Raw genomic sequence first — 26,501 nt, 5'->3', positions numbered from 1 at the left:
TACAACACAATTCAGAGCAGTGTCTGGTTACCTTAATTTTAATCTCATATTAACCATTTGTAAAATTGATGGAGAAAATAACCCCTTTTCAAGATATGCATGAGCTAAGGGAATTCATGACCATCAAGCTGGCACTACAGAAAAAATCATAGAGAAATACTGTGGACAGAAAAGTAAGAAGAAAGAGTCTTAATCATGAGACCACATGAGTAAAGAAATTTCATTGAAAACACAAATAAACAAATGAGAAACAGGCAGGGGTCCAGCAAGTCCACCAGACTAAAACTGAGACTCTAATACTAATAGGGGAGAAGAAAAGAAAAAGAACCAACAATATTCCAGTCAAGCAGAAAAATCTGGTATCAAATGCCTCAACTTAAAATGCCAGGCTTTGTTGACTCCCCTTGGGAGACCTCACCCTTTCTGAGGAGGGATGAGTGGGTAGTTTGGGGGTAAGGTTGGGTTTGGAGGGTAGTTGAAGTTGGAAGAGAGGGATTAGGGGAACCGTATTAGGTATGTAAAATGATTTTAAAAATTTAAATAAAAAAAAAACCTTAAGTGCAAATGTAGCCTCGAGTAATGATTTAAAAGAAATAGACTATCTGATCGGGTAAACACCTAGATCTGTTGTCTCTAGAAAACAAACTTCACTAGTAAAGACTCATCCACAGAGGGAGTAGCTATCAAAGAAAAGTTCAATATGCCAGACAAATGAAAGCTCTAACCACTTGATGTGGGTATTTTGCTATCTGATTAAGTAAGCCAAATGAAATCGTTCCAAGTAAGGAAGATAATTATGTGCTAATAAGGGGAAGAACTGACTGAGAAAATATAACCTTTGTAAATATTTATGTATCTTATGGCCCACTCTCTTGAGCTCTGCCACCCAGTGACCCTTTTGAAGTTCCTTAGATTCTGCAGTTATCCATATATATCCATGATATATATCCATATGTAAAGATTCAGAGGTAGGATCCATAAATATGAGAGGACATGTTACATTGGTCTCTCTGAGTCTGGTTTATCTATTCTATCGTATATTTCCTATTTCCAGTACTTACATGCAAATTTCATGATTTTATTTTTCTGTACAGATGGATGGTATCCCCTAATGTATATGTAGTACATTTCCATTATCCATTCATCAAATGAAGGATGTTTAAGCTGTTTCTATTTCCTAGCTATTATGAATATCAAAGCAATGAGCATGGCTGAGCAAGCATCTGCAGTGTGGTGGCACTTATATCTGTGGTTATTAATATTCTGCAGGTTGAATTTAAGTCCCACACAATGGGAAGGAATATATGTCTGGTACTGTAAATCACCCATGGCTCACATTGTCATGGTTTTTAAAGGAAACTTTACTACTGCTATTTTGCTAAACCAGTATATAGTTGTTAGCTTTATTGTTGGGAGAAAGAGAGAAAGAGAAAAAGAGAGAGAGAGAGAGAGAGAGAGAGAGAGAGAGAGAGAGAATAAAATTTGATGGGCAGGGAGATCGATTTTTAGGGAGGAAAAATACGTGATCAAAATATATTGTATAGAAATTCATTTTTTAATTAAAAAACAGTAAGGAAGTAAAAACTTACATTGCTAGGTCAAACATCAAAAAATCAGTTTAAACTGGGTGGTGGTTGTACACACCTTTAATCCCAGCATTGGGAGGCAGAGGTAGGCAGTTCTTTGTGAGCTTGATACTAGCATGGTCTACAAAGCAAATTCCAGGACAGCTGGGACTGTAACAGAGAAACCCTGTCACGATCCCCACCAAAAATAAAGAGTGAGCTTAGCTTTTGAATAGATGATGTCCACCAAAATATTTTCACTTTCTACTCTGGGAAACCAGAGTCGTGTTTTGAATGGATTCCTGTTTAACTTCTCAGTTTTTTTCTGAATGTACACAGGTTCCACGATCTTCAGCCAAAGGAGAAACAACTATCCTTCACCTGTTCCATTTCCTTTCAGAGTCAGTGGCAGAATGAATCTGCGGTGTTTGGGACATTCTGGGGAAAATGAACTTAAAGAATGAAATCAATGGATATGCGAAAAGAAAGATGAAATGCAGCAAAGAAAGACGAGGTACATTCTTATTCTGGAATGCTGTGTGCGCCCTGAAGGTAGGAGGGCACAGAACAGAAATAGCCTTTCTGAGGTCTGCTAATTGGTTATGCTACGCCACTACATATGTGATCTACTTTAATCCTCATAAAAACTCCTAATCAAACTGTCAGTAATTCATAGAGTGAGAATTCCAATTTCGTCTATCTTGATAGCCACGGTCCTTACTAATTAGGAAGAGAAATCAAATTAAAAGACAAGGGTGAGTATTCAAAGGATATGACAAAATAAAAAAAGACAGGCAGCAGTGAATTTCTAGAATGCATAGACTGAGAAATCTGTGTTTGTTTTTTATATGAAAAGAATAGAAAGTAACCTTTAAACACTGTAATCTTAACCAAGTAAACAGTCACAAGCAATAATCGAGACCCTAAAGCCCAGGATGTTTACTGGCTATGTCCATGTTTGTGTAGATGACTGTAGCTGGTTGGAAAGCAGGCACCATGCAGAGGCACAGGTTTCCTAAAGAGATGTTGTATAACAGTTTTCGCCAAGACTGAAGCATTCCATCTAGCAGTAAAACTCCTTATGCTCAGGAAGCCCCTGAAACTGACCAGATTCACTAGGCTCCTCCCTCTTAGAGCAATGTAACAAAAATTGAGAGTGCTTTGCAGAGAAGTGAAGCAATGCTTCAAAGAAGATTCTCAGACAACCCAAGCTGCAAAACAAGACCAGGAGATTATCTGTCTAAAATTCCTACAATTCTTGTAACTCATTGTATAAAGAAATATACATACATAGTATAAACAAAATTTTCCCCTCTGGGCTGACAATATCATAGAACATCTACCAAAATCTCCAGCATCAGACATGAAAATCCCTCTTTTGAGTTGCGTTGTTCAAATTTCCAAAACTTTCTAAGTTGTTGCTATTGCCCTTGGTTGTCCCCCAAAGTTATAGGTAAGCCTCTATTCCTGAAGACAGCATGTACTTTGACCCAGGACCCAAAGGCCCCTAAGCTGGAACTGAACTGCAAATCTCCTCCCTGCAGACTAGATGGCATAGAACTATAAAACTTTCATTCAGTCTTCCAAAGGAGGTAAACTATGAGCAGCCTTACTATGATAGCTATGAACGAAAATAATTAGCAGCATGGTACAATAATTGCAACCATGCAATAGTGGCACAGATGCCTTGGCAATAACAAGTAGTTGTTTAATCGAACTCAACAAGGGAAAAGAAAATTCTTGGTATTGGAAGCACCCAGGGCTCATGAAGTCATAGATCTTCCATGAAGTCATGGAAAGAGAACCTACAACCACCACTTTACTAAACCAGAATTCCTAACTACATTCGAAATATTTGCCTCGACACCCACAGATAAGTGTAGTCATCACCTTCCATGATGAAACCTTTTGCACCAGGCAGAGGCCATTACTGAAAACCACAACCAACCAAAATGCAGAGTTGTAAAGTCTAGTTCCAAGTGATACATCTACCACAAAATTCCTGCACATAAGGCTCAGGGATGATTAAAGAAGAGGGTGCAAAAAGAAAATAGAAACCAGGGAGTTTTTGTCATGTACGTTCAGAGAGTACAACTACACTGGAAATATATAACAGAAAGCATGTGATATAAAATTATAAGATAGCTTTTAATTCATGAGCTACTGAAGAACACAAATACACAGACTTATTCAAATATAATTGTACTACAGTTTGGTAACTTAAACTACTGATTATCACAAAAAAAACTGCTTAAATGAAAAAAAAAATCATGTAACCTACAGACATCCACCCAAGTTCATAACTAAAGAGAACAAGATGTTTGCAATGAAAATGGATCAAACCTATGAAGTGATGTCAAAATTTCTCTTTTCTGCTTTCCACTCAGCACTTGCAGGCATTAGACATTAATATTAAAACCTTCCCCCTTACAGAGCTGAAATACAAATTTTGGCATGGGAAGGTTACAAATTTGCTTCTGATTTAATGCAGCGTGATTTAAAAATCTCTAGGGAAATTGCCATTCTCAAGAGCCACAGGGCCAACCTTAACACCTCAGGAGATGGCTATGTCTCAGAAGTAGAGGGTACAAAGCCTCACTTAAATCCCTTTCCCAAGGACAACAGCTGTGACTCCGCCCTCAACAGGTTTCTAAAGACAGCTCAAAGGAATATGTTAACCCATTGTCTAACCTTGAGCAAACCAACAATTGCCTGGAGGAATAGAACAGCCATAGCAAGAGAAATCCAGAAATAAAGTCTGAGTTTTTACCAGGTTATAAAAGAAAGAAAACTTAAGACTCCCAGCTCATTACAGTAAAATGTCCTGAAAATGCTCTCAGACTATTTTTAACATGTATCTGTGGCGATGCGTTGTAAAAAACTAAGCCCAATTTAGAGACCCTTTGGATATGGATTTTTAAATAATTGCATGCAGAAAGGTCTAAACCAAAGCAGGCTTCAAGGTGACTCTCTTGTGTGTCTCAAGATGTGCATTTGCAGCGAATGACAAATAGATAATTAGAGCCCACAGCCTAGGAATGCGAGAGGTGTGCTCTTTTGGGGATGGACATGAATCTCATGAAAAGATTCACTCCGAGTTACAGACACATAGGATGGAAACGCCTCCACTGAGAAGAAAGGTTGGGAGGATACTGGGGAAACCATTATAACGACTTTTATTCAGGGAAGAGGACTGGAAGCATAGAGCCAACAATTAATCTCATTTTGTAATACACAATTTTATCACTTTTAGGATTTATAAATATTTAATTTAATTCTTTTGCACATGCAATCCAGTGGCTTAATCAAAAATAAGTAAAAGCATCAACATACATGAATACTTCCTTCAAGAGAGTCTAATCAAATAGCTAGGGAATCACACTTCTCACTGTGTTCAGCGAGTACAAGAAACTGCATGTAGGAATCAGTGTTCTGTTATTACTAATAACCCCAGCTGGGCATGGTAGCACATGCCCTTGGTTTCAGCCCTTGGGAGGTAGAGGCGAGTGGATCTTTGTGAGTTTGAGGCTAACCTTGTCTACAAAAGAAGTTCCAGGACAGTGAGGGCTTTTACACAGAGAAACCCCAACTCCAAAAACCAAAATAAATGAAAAAATAGATGATAGATAGATAAATAAATTTAAAATTAATGAAATAATCCTAACCACCACATATTAACTTTTTTTTTTTTTTTGGTTTTTCAAGACAGGGTTTTGCTGTAGCTATCAATCCTATTCTGAATTAGCTCTTAACATAATTTAAAAAGATGTTTATGGCAAAAAAACAACTCTTTAAAAATAGATAGGACTGGACCGGAAGAAAGAATTCTAAGTTTAAACACCCTCATGCAATCAAAATCCACAAAGCAGTAGATAGCATCGGGGGAATCAGGATCCTTGATCAATCTTTTCAAACCCCCTGGAATCTTCTCATCTCCAAATCTGACTGAAAAGGCCATGACAAAAGGCCTATCAGCCAAGGTATTTCCAGCCGATTCTATGCCCATTGCCTTAGGAAAGGGCAGAATGTTGTATCTAAACAACCATCTATGAAAGTAGGAAAGCCATTCCCATCCTGCGAATTCTTAGAGCAGTTATGCTTTTTCAAATCATGCTACTATTTTCTGCATTAAATGAAGAAATGTCTAACACCTGTGCTATAAGAGAACCCTTAAACAAGGAACAAATGAGTCATGCAGAAGACGTAAAAGCGGTAACAAAAAAACATGTTGCAAGAAGTTCCCTTAAATAGAAAGAAATGAAACAAAGATGTTTGGGTACAGAAATCGTGTCATTGTTTGCAGCAGCATGTATCTTCAATAATAAAAAAAAAATAAGGCAACTTATGTTGCTCAAAGCATAGTACTTCAGCAACAGACCCGAACAAATAGCAATTAATAATACACTGCCAATAGAAAGATAACATAATGTAATGATTCTCTATCTATTCACTTATAGCCCAGTGTATATCTCTTGCAGGACTCTATGGAATTTAACCAAAATGACTCCATGATTTATATAAAATGTAAAAATTAAATAAGAAAAGATATTTTATCACATACAATAATTATAAATCTAAAATGACAAAAAGCTGTGTCACCAATAAATAAAAAAGCATAGTGACAATGTAACAAAAATCAAACTAATTCACTAACATGATCTTTTATATGAAGATAAAGATATTTCAAACATACAAAAGAAATTATCTTTAAGCAAATACGAATGAAATAATTAGTAACAAATTAAGCAATCTTTAAAAAAAAATGAATCCTCTTTCATCCAATGCTTACAAATTGATTAAGGAAAGAGAACCGGTGAGATGAATAGAAAACAAAATAAAATTTATAGAAAACCAGTATATTGGGGCTGGAGAGATGGCTCAGCGGTTAAGAGCATTGCCTGCTCTTCCAGAGGTCCTGAGTTCAATTCCCAGCAACCACATGGTGGCTCACAACCATCTGTAATGAGGTCTGGTGCCCTCTTCTGGCCTGCAGGCATACACACAGACAGAACATTGTATACATAATAAATAAATTAAGAAATATTTAAAAAAAAAAGAAAGAAAACCAGTATATTTTGCTTGATGTATGATGAAATACCATGAAGTATGAAAGTTCAGTGTAATGACAGAGAAAATATTGCAGACAGATGCTACTGAATGGAATAATAACTCCAAACAAAACAAAGCACAGAAGCAAAAAGACTTCTGTTTGCTTTCAATTAAGTTTGTACTTTCTGTGTTTAACTAAGTGATGTTTTATAGAAAGAAAGATACAGATAGTAAACATGCAAGATAAAACACAACTTCTTTTGACTGGGAATTGATGGATTTATAAGCAATAGTTTGAGCTAGCAAAATATAAAATTTTAAATAATTTTATATTTAATGGAGAATTTGAGGGAATTGGATCTTCCATGTGGTTGACAGGGCAAACTGACCGCGAAAGACCCCAAAATGCACTTCCTTGACTGTTTTCAAGATATTATGCTTTTCCATCCTCAGATGCCACAGCAGAAAACTAGTACAGGGTACTTGCCGTAGGCTGCATCATAAGAAGACTTTCATAAGTGATGGAAAAGCTTCCAAGGTTTATTTTTACAAATGAGTCAGAGGAGAGAATAAATCTCTCTTCATGATTTTAAAATTTAACAGTATAAAGGTTTGGAGGGGGAAAATGTCTGGGTATAATATATACTAAATTTTCCAAATCTTACCTCCGTGGAAGATAAAGCAATGGTAGGTGGTGAAATGAAGTCTTAGCACTTTCTCATTGTTGCTCCAAACCATTTACTACTAGAGGATACAAGAAAATCTCTTTTGCTTTGTTTGTTGCTCGTCTTATTTGGGGGAACATAGTTACTCTGAATCACAGGTTGGTCTGGAACTCACTGTGTATTCCAGCCAGATCTCACACTCATAGCAATCCTCCTGCCTCAAGTCTCAAGTTCTGGGATTGCAGCTATACACAACAACACTGGCTCTGTATTTAAACAGCTAAAAACTAGCAAAACTTAATGATAGATTTTAGCTAATTTCACCAAAATAGTGACATGAAAGTTTCTAGCTTGCTAAATTTATAATTACATAAATAGTGTAATTTTGTACCAGACATTAAATGAAGTGACAGTAACCACAAAGATGATACACAGCACTCTCCTTGGATTCAAGCAAGAACTACCAGGAAGCCAGAAGCATACTGTGTAATAAAGAGACATCTTTAGTTTCCATGGAAGGAGATACAAGCTTATACTCAAGGGCAGAAACTAAATATTTCCACTTGTTTGTTTTCTGTTTAAGTAAATAATAATCCAAAGAGATAAGGAGGGCATTATAGATTAGAATTCCATAAAGCATACAACCTCACATGGCCTTGAGTTGATGAACTCTGCTGTGGTATTGTTGGGTAACCAGCACCCACCTTCCCAATACGCATGCACTCAGAATCTGTATAACCACAACTATGTGACTTAATCCCTCTTAACCCCAAGTCCCTACTATGAAATAGTCATGGCAAGCACACTGCTTGGATGCATTTACTAAGATCCAAAGAGGTCACTAACCCAAAGCTTCAGCTTTGTTTTTAACTTGCTTGTGTCTTTTCCCCTTGTTATTTTCAGAGGCCAAGGAATACCTGACTTACCCTTGTGCTTGAAAGAGATTTATATAAACAGGATTTTTAAACAATGGAATATGTATTTGAGTACATAAAATATAAGTAATACTTAAGTCCAAGTAGATAGAATGTATTTGTGGAAATATATTATTTTCTATTTATTTACTTTCATTCTCATAATGAAACAATTCATGGGCAGTAGAACAGAGTGTAAATATAAAGTCAGTGATACTTAAGTGTTTTTTCATCTTTTGCATAAATAATAACAAGATTATACATATCAAAGCTTTAGGGTCTTCATACATATTCTTTCTGGTCATTATTTTCTACGCAACAGTTTATATAGTATTTGTATTATACTAGGTAGTAAGAAAAATGTAGAGAACATTTAATGATGTGCACAGGTTATATGTAAGTAGTATGTCATTTTATAAATGATTGTGGACATCTACCCATTCTGACATTAAATGGAGAGATGCCTATACTTTATGAAAACAGGGAGATTTCTGCACATATTGTATAATTAATAGTTAGTTGCTACTCGTAGGGTTTTCATTGTTGTTTTTGCTACTAATCCTTCATTCTTTGTGTTCCACATGTTCCTCTTTTTCTGCTTCTATCTCAATGAAGTATTGCTGTAATCATAAGTATACTCTCATGATTTACCGAACTTATGATTTACTGAACTCTCTAAACCTGTGTAAAAATAATTTTTGTAGACCTCATATTTTCTTCAAGGTTTTCTGCAGAGCAAACTATATACCTTAACCATTATCTTCATATATCAGTCTCTTGACATGCCTTTGCTCATCTCTGCTGCTCTGTGTTTTTCCATACTAAAATGGTGTAGCAGCATGGATGGGCTGTTATTCATCTCTGCTTAACTAATGGCTCAGATTATTCAGTATGTTTTTTAATTTTTTATTCATTATTGTTATGTGTGTGTGTGTGTGTGATATGCAGTGTATGGTGAGTTCAGGTGGACACAGATCATGGCACTCATGTGTGGAGGTCAAAGGACAATTTGATGATTCAGCTTTCTTCTACTGTAGGTTTTGAGAATCAAACTCAGGTAACCAGGCTTCCGTGGTAAGCTTTTTTATTTTTTTTTCCCCAATGAGCCTTAATGATCTTTATAGAAACTTCCCTGTAGACAATCATTTTGGGATATTCTCAGTGAAGGACAGACAAAGTTGTGTCTGCAGCAGAGTTTGGCCCCTCATGGCATGCCAAAAAAAGGCGGGGGGAGAATTAGCGGTGGTCCTATGATTCTTCAGGGTAATAATGAAAGCAAAGTTCAGAGTTGGTTGGTTTTTGTACTCTGTGTCAATAGGACAGTACTTTTTATTTGTTCTTGTAAAAACTTCCTTTTGGACATTGCTTATTTACACACACACACACACACACACCACCACCACCACCACTAACAACAACAGCAGCAGCAGCAGCAGCAACAGCAGCAACAATCTAGTTAAGTTGGTTGCAGACCTTCAATTTTATAATTATCAAATGCTCTACTTGAAAGCTCATCAGTTCTGATGGATTAGAATGCCACAAAGAATGGATTACTTTTAACATATGTAAGAGAACTGAGATTTGATTGAGCACATAAACTATAAAAGCAGTTTCTGATCTCATGAATGAATAAATATCTATTACTAAGTCAAGTCTTGTGTTCACATGTGCACAAGCAGAAGTAACTAGATTCAGACAATTAGGGAAAATGTAGCAAACTATGATAAATTAAAATAATGACAGATCGTCATATTCCAATCTGAATCTTTCAAAAAAAGATTATTAAATTAAAAAACTGCATAAATATAACAAAGTATTAGAGGATATGGTTATTTTATCAATCATGCTTTATCCAAATATTGCAAATATGTCAATGAACATTCTTTCATTTGATGACAGGGAAATAACTCATTTTTTAAGACTATAAATCTAATTATGGAAGTCACTGAATATTATTATAATTAAATCAATAAAAACCTTTGGAAAATGGTAGGTATGTTGTAAAATGCTTGTTTCTCTCTTGCAGCATAGAATTTTCATAGTGAATAATATTCAAATGTAGTTTTAAAATTAAAAAAACCCTAGCTTTTGTAAGGAATAACGTTGCTAATGCTTGAAGGTATTTTCTAGCAAAAGTTAGACAGACTGGCACAATGGTCACAGTGTCGAGTTCATTAATAAAGAGATTACACAAACTGGTAGAGTGTTAATTGAGCTAGCCGTGTGATTGAGAAAGCTTCTGTATAGGAAATACCCTATGGCTATTATTGATTTAGAGTTTGGAGCACTGAGTATAGTTCAGATACAAACAAAAATGTCATAAGAAAAGAATCACATATAAATACAAATATATAATATATAATTTAAATTAATGTGAAAATCTTACCGACATGTATTTTTATTATGGAGATCCAGAGTAAAACCTACCTGGCCAGGCTGAAGGAATCATCGATCAAGCCCGCACGGTTACTGACAGAAAGCACCTATGAGGCCAGTTAGGAAAAAAGAGAGGATGGGAGTAGTAATTCTGATCATTATAATGACAGGCATTCACACTGCAAAACAGATCACGGATATGTAGATCATGGATGTACCTCGTGGTTCCTGATTAATTGATCAATCAGTAATCTCCAGTTCCTTAGGTCATAGTTAACTCTGAAGTAGCCCGTTTGATTGATGTTTCCGAGGATCCAGGTTCCTTTGTCCAAGGATGCTATTCTGTGATGTTCTGAAAGTAGCATTCAAGAGTAAGTCGATTTTTAAATTTTTAGAGTTAAAATGGAACAAAATAAGTCTCTTAAATACCAGAAATAGCAATACCAATAATTTAAAGAAAATGTCACGCTAAAATGTAGTTGAAATCTCAACTTTAATTAATCCCTTCCATCTAAAATCGGATAGAAAGTTTTCATTTTGTTACTCAGTATTACATCAATTAATTATTTTTATAATTAACACTTTTGTTCTTGGCAGAGCAGTTTTTTTTTCATGTTTTCCCAGGAGAGCAAATAAATAAGACTTTTCAAAACCACCCATAATGATAGAATAAGGGAACCTCATTTGTTCAAGACTCTAAAGGATCCGCACAGAATTAGAAACAATGAGAACACATCCTTCCTAAAGGAATTACTTAGGTAAAATGTGTGTTCATCAAGTGATTCAATTAACAAAGGCCAAGAAAAATGTGGTAACTTCTTCCACATTTAGCTCTTTCAAATACGGCAGAGTTACTTTCACATGTGCTGACTTAGCCATCATAGACGTCACGAAGCAATCATTATCCAAAATTGTAATAACTTTTCTGTCGAGCTCTAGGCTCATTCTTTATGGAATTTTCACAGGGAATATGAATTAAAATTTGCATGGACACATGGACACAATGTGACCTCAGATGGAAAACAAACAACAGAAAATAAAACAACAGGTCTGCTTTAACTTCTAAGACTCAAAAGCATAGAACTTTCATCAAGCTTTTTCAAATTAGAATCACTTATAATAAACAAAACGCGCTTGTCATCCTTTAAGAGAAGGGACATAGACATACTCTCAAGTAAAGAATGAATAGGAAAGTGTTGTATGAGGTAGACTAAGGCAATGCATATAACAGGATAGCAATTTTCAAAAATCAGCTATAAAATGAAATGTCAAATTTATACTTTATAATGTACTTACATGCTAAATTTGCTGTGGTTCCAGGACCTAAGGAGAACCTCCAGGTTTCTGGCTAACAAACATGCTGTCAAAAAGCCCTCTAAATACTCATTCTTATGCCCAGGAATTTTTCTCATCTCACCTTTCTTAAGAAAGTTCATTTTAATAGAGGATATTGACAAACAGAAGTAATTTGATAAAGATAATTCTTAAATAATTGTGTCTGAATTGGCGAAAGATTAAATCTTAAGTGATGAAGATATAAGTTTTCCTAAGTAATCCTGATTGCCTTCAAATATACCAACCTTTTAACAATTATTTCTTTTATTTTTTGGTATTACAATACAATTATGTAATTTTCCCCCATCTTTTTCTTTACCTTAAACCATTCACACATCACTCTTTGCTATCTTTAAAATCCAATGTCTCCTTTATATTAAATGCTGTTACATACATGCAAATGTGCATACATACATATTCGGAAATACACAGTTATAAACAGCTCAGTCTGTATAATGTCACTTCTGTGTATGATTTCAGGGCTGATAATTTGTTAATAGAAATACAGTTGGTGATTTCTTCTCTGAGGAAGACTATTTCCCCTACTCTCAGCATTTTGTAGTTGTCTGTGGTTCCTTGCTCCTTACAGCCCTAGTCTCTCCAGGACTTTTATCACGAAGGGGTGGTGGACTTTTGTCAAAGGCCTTTTCTGCATTTAATGAGATGATCATGTTCTTTGTCTTTCAGTCTTTTTTTTTATGGGAGATTACATATACCAGTATGTTGAACCTTCCCTGCATGTCTGTGATGAAGCCAACTTGATCAAGGTGAATGATCTTTTTGATTTTTTTTTTGGATTTAGTTTAACAAACAAGTATTTCATTAAGAATTTTTCATATATATTCATAGGAAAATTGGTGTGTAATTCTCTTTATTGGGTCTTTATATGGTTTAGGTATCAGGGGAACTGTGGCTTCATAAAATGAAATTGGGCTATGTTCCTTCTGTTTTTGTTTTGTGGAATAATTTGAATATTATTAGCATTAACTCTTCTTTGAAAGTCTGGTAGAATTCTGCATTGAAACCATCTGGTCATCTGCTTTTTTGTAGATTTTAATCAATGCTTCTATTTTATTAGGAGGTAGAAGTCTGTTTATCTGACCTGATTTAATTTTGGTAGGTGGTGTGAATTGAGAAAATTATTCAAATTTCTTTCAGACTTTCCAACTGGTGAAATATAGATTTTAAAGTGTGTTCTTATGATTTTCTTCATTTCCTCACTGTCTGTTGCTATAACCTTCTTTATATCTCTAATTTTGTTAATTTGAATAATTTGGATTTTCTCTCTATGTTTTTTAACTGGAATAAGGATTTGCCAAGCTTAGTGATTTTTCTCAAAGAGCCAATTCTTTGTTTCATTAATCCTTTGTATTATTTGTATATTTTTATTTTACTTATTTCAGCTCTGAGTTTCATTATTTCTTCCCATATATTTCATTTGGGTGTGATTTCTTTCCTTTTTTTCTAGATTTTTTTTCCTTTCTTTTTTGTTCTACATCTTTCAGGTTTGATGTTAAGTTACTTATAATAGATAGTTAGTGTTATTTATGTAGACACTTAGTGTTACACATTGCCTTTTGGAACCTGCTTTCTTGTCTCTCATCAGTTTGTGTATGTTGTGGTTTCATATTCATTCAATTAAAGAAAGTCTTTACTTTCTTTCCTAATTTCTGTCTTGACCTATTTTTCATTCAGTAGAGACTGGTCCAACATCCAAAGGTTTGTAAGTTTCCTGTTGTTTCTGTTGTTTATATCCAGCTTTAATCCCTGGTGGTTGATAGGATGCAGGGAGATTTTCAATTTCCTTGTATCTGTGGAGAATTGCTTTTTGTACAAGTGTGTGGCCAATTTTGGAAAAAGTTCCATGAACTGCTAGAAAGGGTATACTTTTTTGACTTTGTGATGAAATGTTCTATTAAATATATGTTAGGTCCATTTGGTTTATGATTTCAGTTAGCTTCAACATTTCTCTGTTTAGTTGACCTGTCTATTGGCAAGGGTTCTGAACTCACCCACTATCATTAAGTGAGGGTCAATGTGTGATTTAAATTGTAGGCTTGTTTTTTTTAAGAACTTTGGTGCCCTTGTGTTTGGTGCATAGATGTTAAAAATTGAATTGTCATCTTGGTGGATTTTTCCTTAGATATAGATTATAAAATTATATTATATATTATATTGTGTATAACTAGTGTGAATAAAATGAAACCACACATACCCAAATTTATGGGAGACAATGAAGGAAGCTCTTAGAGGTAATTTATATCACTAAGTGCCTACATTAAAAAGTATATATATTATTACGTATAAGAATATATTATATATACATTTATGAATACATATAGATATATATCTTTTGTGCTCTAACATGCATTCTAAATGAAGAAATGACCCTTACAGTAAAATAAATAAATTTGGTAAAATTATTTTTAAGATTTGTTTATTTTTAACTCAGTGTGTGTGTGTGCACGTGTACGCACGTGCAAAGGTATGTTCACATTATTACAGGCACATCTAAACACCAGAAGACATTGGAGCCCATGAATGTGGAGTTATGGGATGTTGTGAGCCACCCAAAATAGGTTCTGAAAACCAGACTTATTAGATCTTCTGTCCTTTTAACCCCCAAGACATTTTCAGACCCATTTATTTAGATAATTTTCATTAGTGATTTTTCTGGTTAAGCTGTAGAATCGATCTTAATATATGAGCAAATGACATACAGTTTACAAACATCAAATGATAATATAATCTTACAATATTAAATTCATTTTTCAAGTTGTTCCTTATTTACAAATTGGATACCAAAGCATAAATCCCAAGTAATCCAATTTGTTATTATTTTTATTTATTCTATTAAAAACCTCATAGCTAGATTATAGTCCAGTGAGTGTGTATTTTGAAACATGAAAATAATCTCTATATTTTCTCCATTACCTGACTAAAATAAGAAAGACAGGCATCAATTGTTTTAAGCTTTCTATTATTAAACATATAACCAAACCTAAAGTTATTACTATTTATGAATATTTGTATGGCTTTATTACAAATGAGATCTTTGAACAACAATTCCCAGAAAGATTTTGTAATAGATTTTAAAATCTCTTCACAGTACTGGTTAATTACATTCTCAAAATGTTCTGCAAATTAACTAATAGCAGGCAATGAATTTTAAAAAGTTCTCTTCTGATAGCCTAATGAGGTATGATGTTTGATGAGTTCTGTAGCGAAAAGTATGGAAGTTATAATTCCAATGTTCATAATAATAATTGAAAACCTTATTTATATCCAAAATGGCACAAGACTCAGGCTATATCAAGGCACAGAGGAGTTGGTATTTTATAACATACTTTATTTTATAGTAACTATGGGAATGACAGTGGAAATGATAGTTAAGCATTTCTAGCCAAATATGCTACTTGTAGAAAATGATAGTTAAAAATAATATAAGTAGGTAAACCAGCTAGAATACCATGTGAAATTATACAGAAATTATAGCATATATTGATCTTTTGCACTGGATGCTTGTGAAAATTCAATGACATAATATCTGGTGAACCCCATAAATACCAATATACAAGTTTCCAAAACACTGTTGAGAAACTGACAGAGCTGCAAGCCAACTTATGAAAAATATAACTGTCTGTGTGTGTGTGTGTATGTGTGTGTGTTCAACTGCTGAAAAAAACAAAAGGAATCTCCTAAAGGGAGCTTTTAACTTAGCTAAACATTTGGCACATTGGGCAAACATTCATCAAGACTTGATCTTCACATTTGTAAAATGTGGATAAAAAAGATAATACTGATTTTCAAAGTTTGTAGGTTGCAAGTCAATCACTTTATAGCAAAGCTATAAATAATTCCATGTTTAATATTGGGAACCAAATTATTTAGGCATTGTATCTTTTCTTCTTTGATGTTTGGCATAAAATTTATCTCCTTCCTTTCATAATCAAGGAATAGTCAGTTAGCACACAAGTTATTATATTCATAAATGTTTGAATTATTTGCATTTCCATCGTAAAAATTGAAAAGAACATTTTAACCTGCTTTTAAAAACATAAAAATTGGTATAAATACTATTTTTAGACTATAATGATTTGTACTTTATCTGTCAGTTTATTATCCAGCCAATGTGTCTTTAAAATGAACAATAAAAAACACATGATTAATTTGATCAGATTGATAGATATTGCATACTAGTAACTTACCTTAAAAATATAATATGAAATATACAGTACTGATACTAAAATTATAAAAAACTGTCTGGCCAATATAATAAAATTATATTTTATTTTAACTTACAGTGATAAGAGAAAAACATTATTTTTAATGTTTTATAATGTTGTCTTTGTTATTACTTGTTTATATTTTGAGTTAAATGAGACAAAATAGCAGGTAAAAGAAAGGATATAAAATCCAGTCTTTCACCCTGAACACTATTTTATTTTACTTTAGTCATCAGAATGAAAGACTTCAAAACAAAGTGGAACACATTCAGAATGGGACTGAAGAGGGAGGACAAAAAAAAATTGATCTTTATGTATAACCCTCTTTCTTTCCTGTTTCTGCATAATAGGGTTTCAAGACATACTTATTTCATACAGCATCTCTAGCAAGCCACAACAGCTTAACTTGACCACACATACAACAAGCACAACTCAGTATGGCTTAATGGGAAATGACATACACTGTCCTATATAGGTTGCAAAGGCTCAATAGTCTGGACATATAGTACCCTGCTAGAACTTTGTGTTTACAAATTGCATATATACATATAATGATCATGGTATTCAACATCATTAATATTTTAGGTCAACACTTGGCTTAAGCAGAATGGTTAATTTTAATAAAAAATATCAATGCACAGATATTTAAAAGACAATCATCAGACATATCCATCAATGGGACAAGCAGAGTTTTGCATTATTTTTCATACTCATATGATTAAGGGAATATTATAACAAGAGCTGATAGAAATGGACGAATGAAATGTGTACTATGGGAATTTGCCAATCACTACACCTGACCATAGATTAAATTGATGTATTTTTCTGATTTCCCTATTCCCATACCACCATCCAAAGATACTTTGTTGGGGCTGGAGAGATGGCTAAGTGGTTAAGAGCATTGCCTGCTCTTCCAGAGGTCCTGAGTTCAATTCCCAGCAACCACATGGTGGCTTACAACCATCTGTAATGGGGTTTGGTGCCCTCTTCTGGCCTGCAGGCATACACACAGACAGAATATTGTATACATACATAATAAATAGATAAATAAATATTTAAAAAAAAACAAAGATACTTTGTTTTGTATCTGAGAATTATTCTGTCATATATATAATGCCAACAATCACATTACCATGACAACTCAGTGTTCTTGCTCATCATTTTGTAACAAAGTATATGAATCAATAAAACAGCTCTATGAGTGGAAAAGACATTTGTAAAGATATATAAGTGTTGACTCAGAATCATGGTATAAATGTTAATTCTGAGGAACTGAATTGAGAAAGTATAAGTATTTTATTTCAAATGAAAAACATCAAAATGTGTTAAAGTAAAAATTTTAATAACACATATGTATATATGTTATAAGAATACATTAAAATTATATATATAGTATAGTATACTATACTATATATAGTATACTATAGTATAGTATAGTATATATAGTATACTATATATATAGTATGTATATACTATATATATATATATATAGTATAGCAATACCTACAAGAAAATCAGTGCTTGTTTATTTTGACCTGGTTTTACTCCAAAGATATGTGACATTAAAATGCTTTCTACAAATTAGTAAAACACTATCAATTACTAGCTCCGGAAAAGGAGTAAGAAAGTAAAATATGAGCACACTTGACCATCTAGATTTAAGTGAAATATTACATAAAGGATAATTGTCTTTTTCTTTTTCTACAAGTCAATGAAACACAGAAATAGGAAGAACCTGTTTCATGCTCTGGCATGAAGGATATAGATTTGATTCAAGAAATAGTTTTCTTTCTGACAGTGAATTGAAATAGTTCACTATCTTATTTGAAAATATTTAGAAAGAAAATGGAATCTTATCTCTTTTAACTCCCTGAGGCTTGATTTTTTTTTCCTACAAGGATGTTTGATGACTTGCCTAAGTACCCCCTAACTGGCTTTACAATTACTTAATATCATGAGAAATATGTGTTTCTCTCACCCAAAGGGACAGCCTGATAGAGAAAAGGGAGTCATAGAGTGAGATTAAAAGTGAGGCCTCTGCCCAAGAACAATATAGCTAAATCTTGTCATAGACTGGTTCCCAGTTTTCTGAGAAACTGCCACACTGACTTCCAAAATGGCTGTACAAGTTTGCACTCCCACCAGCAATGGAGGACTGGTCCCCTTGCTCCAAATCCCCTCCTTTATGTTCTGTCCCTTGTGTTTTGTATCTTAGCCATTCTGACAAGGGTAAGATGGAATCTCAGTGTCATTTTGATTTGCATTTCCCTAGTGGCTAAGGTTGTTGAACATTGTTTCTTGGCCATTTGAGATTCTTCTGTTGAGAATTCTCTGTTTAAATCTGTACACCGTTTTAAATTGGACTATTTGATTTGTTGGCGTCTACTTTCTTTTTTTTTTTCTTGGAAGGTGTTTTAATCATATTCATCAATTTTTTTCTGTTCCACATAATCAACTTAGTATTTGATAATCAAAAGATAGTGTTATATCCAAAAAAGGCATTAAAAATTTTAATAAATTAAGAAATAATGTGAAAATAATCTATTCTAGCTTCTTACCCCCTCAGCAAGCAGGCTTCATCCTAATTTTACAAATGAGATTAGTACAGGCTACAAGGTTCATCTGCCCACAATGGCTGGGACCAGTTCAATTTATTTAGTAATGAGTGCTCCTCTTTGCTTTTAGATTTTTCCCTTTGATTTGTGGTGACTAGTTTCTTAAGTTCGTTATACATTTTGGAAATCATCCCTCTCAGATGTGGGGTTAGTGAAGTTCTTTTCCCATTCAGTAGGATGCTGTTTTGTCCTATTGATGCTGTTCCTTGCCTTACAGAAATTTCAATTTTATAATGTCCCACTTATTAAATCTCAGCCTTGGTGCCTATTCTATTAGTGGTGTTTTCAGGAAGCTGTCTTTTGTGCCAATGCATTGGAGATTATTTCCTACTTTTTTTTCTATCAGGTTCAGTGCATCTGTGTTTATGTTGGAATCGATTTTTGTGCAAGGTAATATATATGGACCTATTTGCATTCTTCTACATGCCAACATTTAGATAGACCAGCAAAACTTGTTGAAGATGCTTTATTTATTCCATGTATGACTTTGGCTTCCTTATCAAAAATCTGGTGTCCATAGATGTGTGGATTTATATCTGGGTCTTAAATTCTATTCATGGTGTATGATCTTGATGTGTTCTTGAATTTAGTTTAGGAGGCTCAAACATTACAGAACGACATTTGCTTAACTGTGTTCATAGCAGCTTTATTTGTAATAGCCAGAAATGAAAAAAAGAAAAACTAGATGTCCCTTAACTGAGAAATGGGCAAAAGAAAAAAAAAGTGGCATTTATACAATGAATTCAGCTGTTAAAAAAAAAAAAGGACACCAGAAAAACTGAAGGCAAATCGATGGAACTAGAAAAATCATCTTGAGTAAGGGAACCCAGACAGAGAAAGACAAACATGGTGTGTTCTTACTTTTAAGTGAATATTAATTGTAAAAGAAAAAAAAGGATAACTATGCTACAATCCACAGGACCAGAGAGACTAGGTAACAAGAAGGGTTCATTGGGGGACATGCAGATATCCCTAGGAAGGGGCAATAGAAGGGACTTTGAGGGCAGGTAGGGATGGGAACATGAATGATCAGGTTGTGGAAAGAGGGGGAGAGCAATGAGGGAGTAATGGTGAGGACCATTTCGGGATCTGGTGGAAGCCTGGCACAGGAGAATCTCCTAGGAGACTATTGGGAGGACTCCAAGTTAGACTACTAGCAATAGTAAATAAGTAGCCTGAACTGGCCATCTCTGTGATTGCTGTCTAGATCAATTGTCCTCAGAGAGGCATCATCCAGCAACTGATGGAAGCAGATGCAGAGACCCATAGTCAAACATTAGATGGAGATTGAGAATCCTATCAAAGAGGTTTAGAAAAAAGTGTAGGAGCCAGAGGGATTAACAACACAACAGGTAGGATCACACAATCAACTAACCTAGGCTCATAGAGGCTTGCAATGACTGAAAAGACAATCAGGTTTCTGCATAGAACTATCCTAAGCACTCTGCATATATGTAGCGGATATGTAGCTTGGTCCCATTTTTAACAATGACAGCAAAGGCTAGTTTTTGACTCTTTTACTGGCTCTTGAGACCCTCTTTCTCATATTGGGTCACTTTGCCCAGCCTTAATACATGGGAGGTGCTTAGTCTTACTGCAGCTTGATATGCCATGTTTTATTGATACTAATGGGAGATCTGCCCTTTCCTGGATGGAAACAGAAGAGGAGGAGATTGGGGGGGGGGGTAGCAGGGGAGGATAGGAGGAAGCTGGGTCCGGGATGCAAAATAAATAGATGAATAAAATAGATAGAATAGATGGATGGATGGATGGACGGATGGAATTATGGATGGATAGATAGATAGATAGATAGATAGATAGATAGATAGATAAAAGAAATAACCCACTTGACTCATTAGCAAAGTCCTAGGTGTATGCTAGCATTCAACAAATGTTATTTCTCAGTTTTCTATACATACAAAAATGCTTATAATAAAAGGCTGAAAGAAGGATTCTCTGATAATTCTTATATTTTTGGTAGAATTATGATAAACTTACAGGAAGATTCTATTCTGCATTTCTTGTACTTTCCTACAACTTTGAAAGGACCATTCTTTTAAAAGTGTAAAAATAAAATCAAGGAAGACAAAAAATAAAAATAAAAAAGAGGTCTCTGTTTCAGGAGTCTTCCTATTCTGTGACTAATTGTGAGCATACTTCAATTACGTTTTGGATTATAAATTCATACAGCTCTAAGAAGATTGATACTGTACTTACTTAATTACTTTCCCTTGACTCTGAAAGAAACAAATAAACTTAATGTTTTCATATCAGTCTAAAATTAGGCTATTTAGAAACTACATTGTGCCTAATTTTGCAGACATGATTATCGCTACTGTGTTTTCTCATGATAATTTATCTTCATTCACATTGTAAAGCAGCTGAAAAGAGAGGCTAAGATCTAAACAATTATCTGAGCACAACAGTTCCCCGGGAGAGAATTTATATTTTACCTGATTTGTTAGACACCCAAATAATTGCTTCGGAAGACACATGGCTTCTATTTCCTACCACAATGGTTAATGGAATCTGCCACAGGTAACTGGAAAATAAGAAAGCTTTAACAATAAAAGTTACATCAAAGCAAAAGCAAGCATTGCCTATGTTTCATCTGTGCAAATTTCATTACATTTTTGGAAAAAAATAATGAATTCATCAATAAAGGAATCAATCAATGAATTACCAAAGAAGTCCCAGGCCTAAAGAATGTATGTAGAAGGCAAGCACGCCTTCCTAATGACACTAAAGATATACTTACTATCTAATAGTTTTAATTTCTGTGCGAAAGAACTTCTATAAAACAATTTATTTTGCAAAAATAGATTTGTACTTTAGAAATAAATGCAACCAAAATCTATAAATCTATAAATCTGAGCTGCGCTGTTTATTGATTAAAGTCTAAAAATAATTCTCTTCTACTTTTTTTCTGGATTAAACTAATAGATAATTCCATAGTTTTCTACATTTGCATGTTAACACTGTCCTTATTTATTGGCTAGCAAGTGTGAGGGACACTAACTACATATTTTACAGAGAGATTAATATGAAACACCAAAGTAACTCAGCAAATAATAAAGTAAGAACAAAAATAATCAGTTTTCATTAAAATTCAGATCTATATAAAGAATAACGTGGGCACACTGTGAGCTCTGTTTTCTGAGAAGAATTTCTAAGTGGATGTTACAATGAAACCACAAACATGAAGGGTCAGGCATGAATCTTGGCTATTAAAAAGAAGCTTGTTGTTTCATTTACCTCTTCGGAGGATAAAAATTGAGGTCTAGACTCATAGATGAAGTAAGTCCATGCCATCTCAAATGAGTAAGTAGCCAGACATATGTGGAATGCTTTTTTACAATAAATCCATCAACTGTAGTCTATACCTTTCTAGAATGGTATACGAACTATTTTAACCTTGCATTGTAACTCTAGTAAAAGTAGTAGCCAACAAATACATTATAGGAAGATAAATACCTGAAATCCAACAGGAAATTTTGTGTACACTCTATCACGATGTGAGTGAAAAGTGTATTGAAAAGTTTCGGGGGAGAATGCCTGAGGTAATAAACTGTATAATAAACATGCCCAGCCCTCTGCCACCGCTTGTTTCCATCAATGGTTTCATTTTACAGCAAATCAACATTAAATTCTAATTATTAGAGAAAGGGAGAAAACATGTGTGAATGTTTGAGTTGGGACGAGAGAACTTATAAAGAAATAGTATCAATGCTAAAGAGAGATCAGCATAAACTTCTGGTGCCAACCCAGAAGAGAAGAAAGCCTTACTGGGTTGGTGCATATGACTCTGTGTAGATGAGACCTTCAAGAACAACTAAGGCTATGAGGAGACGTTATGCAACACTGCAAAGCAGTGATTTCATTTCCTTAAAAATGCCACAAAAATGTCCAACTTTCTAAGGAACAAGATTCTAGCACAAATGTCACAATATGTCACACATCAGCTAACTTCAGGAAATTTTAGTTATATAAGGATCTTTCTATGCTATAATACAAGGGCTATGCATGAAAAATATAACTACTAGATCCATTAAAATGTTTTGGGCTATTGTCGTAATATTCCTATGTACTCGGAAGAAAATGTAAACAAAAAATTAACTCATCTTAGAAAATATGTACAACTTACTAGAAATTTTGGCATAGGTGAGCAAGTTCTATTACATCAATGGAACCCATTGTGTATTAGAGTTAGGAAGGATCTCTGCAAAGACCAAATAGAATTGGTGTTGAATCTTTGGCCAAAATGTCACAGGGAATTAGATGATCAATAATATAAAATTAGAATGCTACATTCCAAGTATAGATTTTATTATTTTTAAAATAAGAAAGTCATTCCTGGGACCAATATGAAGCTTTGCATAAGCTTTATATAGTGCGTGGCAAGTGTTGAAGGTTGGGATCCTCCACATGTTTCTGTAATTCTAGCAGCTCGAATTGCATAAGTACACATAGCCCAGATGATACATTTTTTTTTTAAAGACCAGGTTCACAGCTAGTATAACAATGTATGTGATAGACTGACAAAGTATTCTTGTGCAAATTTGTCCTGTAACCCTTTATGTGTCCTTGATATTTTTACTACGTCAGTGACACTGTGTCAGACTAGCAGTGCTCTGAAATCTGACCTGATTTCTCTCTAACTTTGCCAAAGCAAAGGGCTTTCTGGCAAAGCCAAGTTTGATAATGTTGAACCTAAATCCAGACAGGGAGGAAATAACAGGAAGCAATTGGTACAGCACGGATCAGAAATGGTAGAGAAGGACCGACATTCTCCCTGACCACAGTGTGATTGTGGCAGAGTGATGTGTACTGCTGGAGCTCAGAGTTGGCTGAGATAGACGCAAAGGTATATGTGGAGTAAGGGATGTAGGGCTCTGCTTTATAGCTGGAGGGAAATATCAGTAAGTAACAGGTTTCCTGAACAGAAGACTTGAGTTCAAATACCCAGCACCCACATAAAGTTGTAGTACACACTTATATTATCTCATTGTTCCTATGGAGGTATGAGAGGCAAAACCGGGCCTGCGGAATCCACAAATCCAGCCTGGCATGCACAATGATGAATAAGAGATCCTGTCTAAAACAAGATGAAAGGTGAGGTACCTGGTACCCAAGGCAGTTTTTTAACCTCCACATGTGCAATTTGGCACACAAAATATGCTCATGAGCACATAAAGATATATATACAGAGGCTAAAAAAATAGTGAACCCACTTTCCTAAACCAAATGCCAAATGCATTCATCAGAGAGCACCAGTGAATGTCTCAACCATGGCTCTGTACATCTATGCCTGGACCAAATTGACTTGGCAATGGTTTCCAGATCTCTTAGATGACAATAAAATGTATGTGCCAGATCTCATGGATATATGGTTGATAAAGTCAGACACCTAGTTTTCTTAGATTCAGTTTTGAAAGAAAAAAAAAACTCAACCAAACAAGGAACATTTCTCTATGTGTTGTATCTAGTCAATGAGCTCAAACACTGTAATTCAGAGGAGAAGAACATATGTTGATTCGACATGGCCCCACTGAAGCTTGGATTATTTTAAGATCTATATTATGTTCCTTTAGCTCAGACATTATTAAGTACAGAACTTTGGTTTAATGAGTTTTTCTGGATTGTTAATTTCGGTTCTCATTTGTCTTGCAAAGCACATTTGGCTCAATTCTACTTAATTCAGAGCAACATGTTTTAACTATTGAATTTAATTCAAGAACTAGTCATAAAGAAGGGAAGATGCAAATCGTATCTTTGAAAGTCGTCATGCTAATTCAAAAGTTTTGCCTTCTGAAATAAATGCTGATATGTTAAAAGTTAAAATTTTGAGGGAGGGCTATATAGGAAGTTCAATGGTTAATATCACTGGCTGATCTTCCAAACAATCCTGGTTTCAATTCCAGTGTCCACATGACATCTAACAGCTTTCTATAATTCCAGTTCCAGGGGATCCAATGACCTTCTGGCCTAACTGGACCCCAGGCACTGACATGGTGCACAGACAAACATACAGGCGAAACACCACATTCATTAAATATATTTTAAAAAGTTTTTAAAATCTTGAGGAAAGAAGAGCAAAAGAAGAACCACAATAAAATAGCAAATAAATAGCTTAAAACTATATTCCACTTATACTTCAGAATTTTCTCAACAGTAAATTAAACATTTTTCAAAATTTGTAAATGTTAAGATGTAAAGGGAATTATTAAAAATCACAATCTCCTAAGAGGATAAAAGTATCGTACCTGTTATTCTGAAGTTGGAGTGCTTTGGTTTTAGCACTGGTGTCATAAATGAAATGCTGTTGGGTGATAATTATTCTATTTTCTGCTGTCATGTTTCCCAGGATGGTGATAACAGGGTACCCCATCTGGAGTGTCCACTGGTCCATTACTTCTTGTATGTTCACGTATTTGCCATTCCTTTTTAAAGCCTTTGCAACCAAAATTGTACAAATTTATCTATTAACACTTCTTGCAAGCATAATTAACATTAATCTGTTCTTATTTTTACCATTGCAATTTACCCTAATATGAAAACATTTAAAATCAGCAAAACTAACATTATTTGCTAGTAAAATTAATCTTCTTGCCTTGAACTTCTTATATTATTTTGTTCCATATATATATGTACAGCTGAGTTTTGTTAATATTAAAATTTTTTACATAGGAGAACATAAGATGCAAGTTATTATTACAAGTATTTTTATATCATTTTGCCTTCCTGATAGGTTCTACTATCATATAGTAAATTTTTTTAAAGCGTTCACTATCTCTCATTTGAACATGAACCTATAATACCACAATAAAACATCATTCAAAAGTATTTAAGAGCTGTGCCAGATCATGCCAGCCAATGTAGCCGGCAGAGGGAGATCACAAAGCCCCACTTTTAGCTGAGGCACTATTGGCAATTGGTGACTAGTGAGAGAAGGAGAGTCAAATATTTTTAAAGTACGTGGCCCCCAGGGTGCTATGCAGCCTGTCTACATCCCAGAGATGATCCACACCAGGCCACATACTGACTGCAGTAAGCGGACTCTGAGATTTTAAAAAGAACCCTTGAACTTGGGATGGAATCATGACGGGGAAAACAGGGAAGGCATTTAAGGAGAGGATGGAGGTAGATTTGCTGATCCAACTAGAATATGAACATCTGTGAAATTATCAATTCATTAAAAACAGTGTCATTTTTCAAAACAGACAAGGTATTTTTTGCTTAATTAATTAATTTATTTATTAAAAATTTCCACCTCCTCCCCTCTTCCCATTTCCCTCCCACTCCCCCTACTCCCTCTCCCCCTCCCTCTCCAGTCCTAAGAGCAGTCAGCATTTCCTGCCCTGTGGGAAGTCCAAGGTTCTCTCCCCTCCATCCAAGTCTAGGAAGGTGAGCATCCAAATAGACTAGGCTCCCACAAGGCCAGTCCACCTTGCATATCACCAAGGACAATGGCACAGACAAAGTGTTTTAACCAACATTTTAAGTCAAATAATTGTAAATCTCTTCTTTATCTTATATAAAAATGAAGCACCCCACAACATGAAAAAAGAGGAATTATAGAAAGCAAATATAAAATGTCCATGTCCATAAAAGTTAATGTCTTATAAATGAAGTTCAGTTGCTCAAGCAGACACTTTGATATTTCTGCTTTTTCTACTTTACCTCTGATAATGTATTCCAGAGATCATTTCTGGCTGCATTGCCATACTTGTGAAGAGTTAAATAATCCTATAAGAAT

At 34.5% G+C, this 26,501-nt stretch overlaps 1 protein-coding gene across 3 annotated transcripts in view; it reads right to left on the bottom strand.

Annotated features, from left to right (window-relative positions):
• Positions 1-26,501, bottom strand: part of Trhde (thyrotropin releasing hormone degrading enzyme) — a 354,397-nt gene that overhangs the window by 73,266 nt on the left and 254,630 nt on the right. For all 3 annotated transcript variants that reach the window (XR_005975732.1, XM_041665934.1, XM_041665935.1), the window contains exons 8-12: positions 26,426-26,491; positions 25,009-25,196; positions 21,199-21,287; positions 10,788-10,921; positions 10,621-10,676 (exon numbers count right to left, since the gene is read on the bottom strand). Coding sequence is in view for 2 of the 3 variants with exons in the window: in XM_041665934.1 (XP_041521868.1) it covers positions 10,621-10,676; positions 10,788-10,921; positions 21,199-21,287; positions 25,009-25,196; positions 26,426-26,491 (533 nt within the window). In the remaining variant the exon portion in view is untranslated. The remainder of the gene's footprint in view (positions 1-10,620; positions 10,677-10,787; positions 10,922-21,198; positions 21,288-25,008; positions 25,197-26,425; positions 26,492-26,501) is intronic.

The sequence above is a fragment of the Microtus oregoni genome, unplaced genomic scaffold (assembly GCF_018167655.1).
Source record: "Microtus oregoni isolate MIOR12 unplaced genomic scaffold, Mior012 000001F_ref0000356, whole genome shotgun sequence".
Taxonomy (NCBI): Eukaryota; Metazoa; Chordata; class Mammalia; order Rodentia; family Cricetidae; genus Microtus; species Microtus oregoni.
Note: the sequence above shows the minus strand (reverse complement) of the source record. Positions and strands in the feature narration are given on the sequence as shown.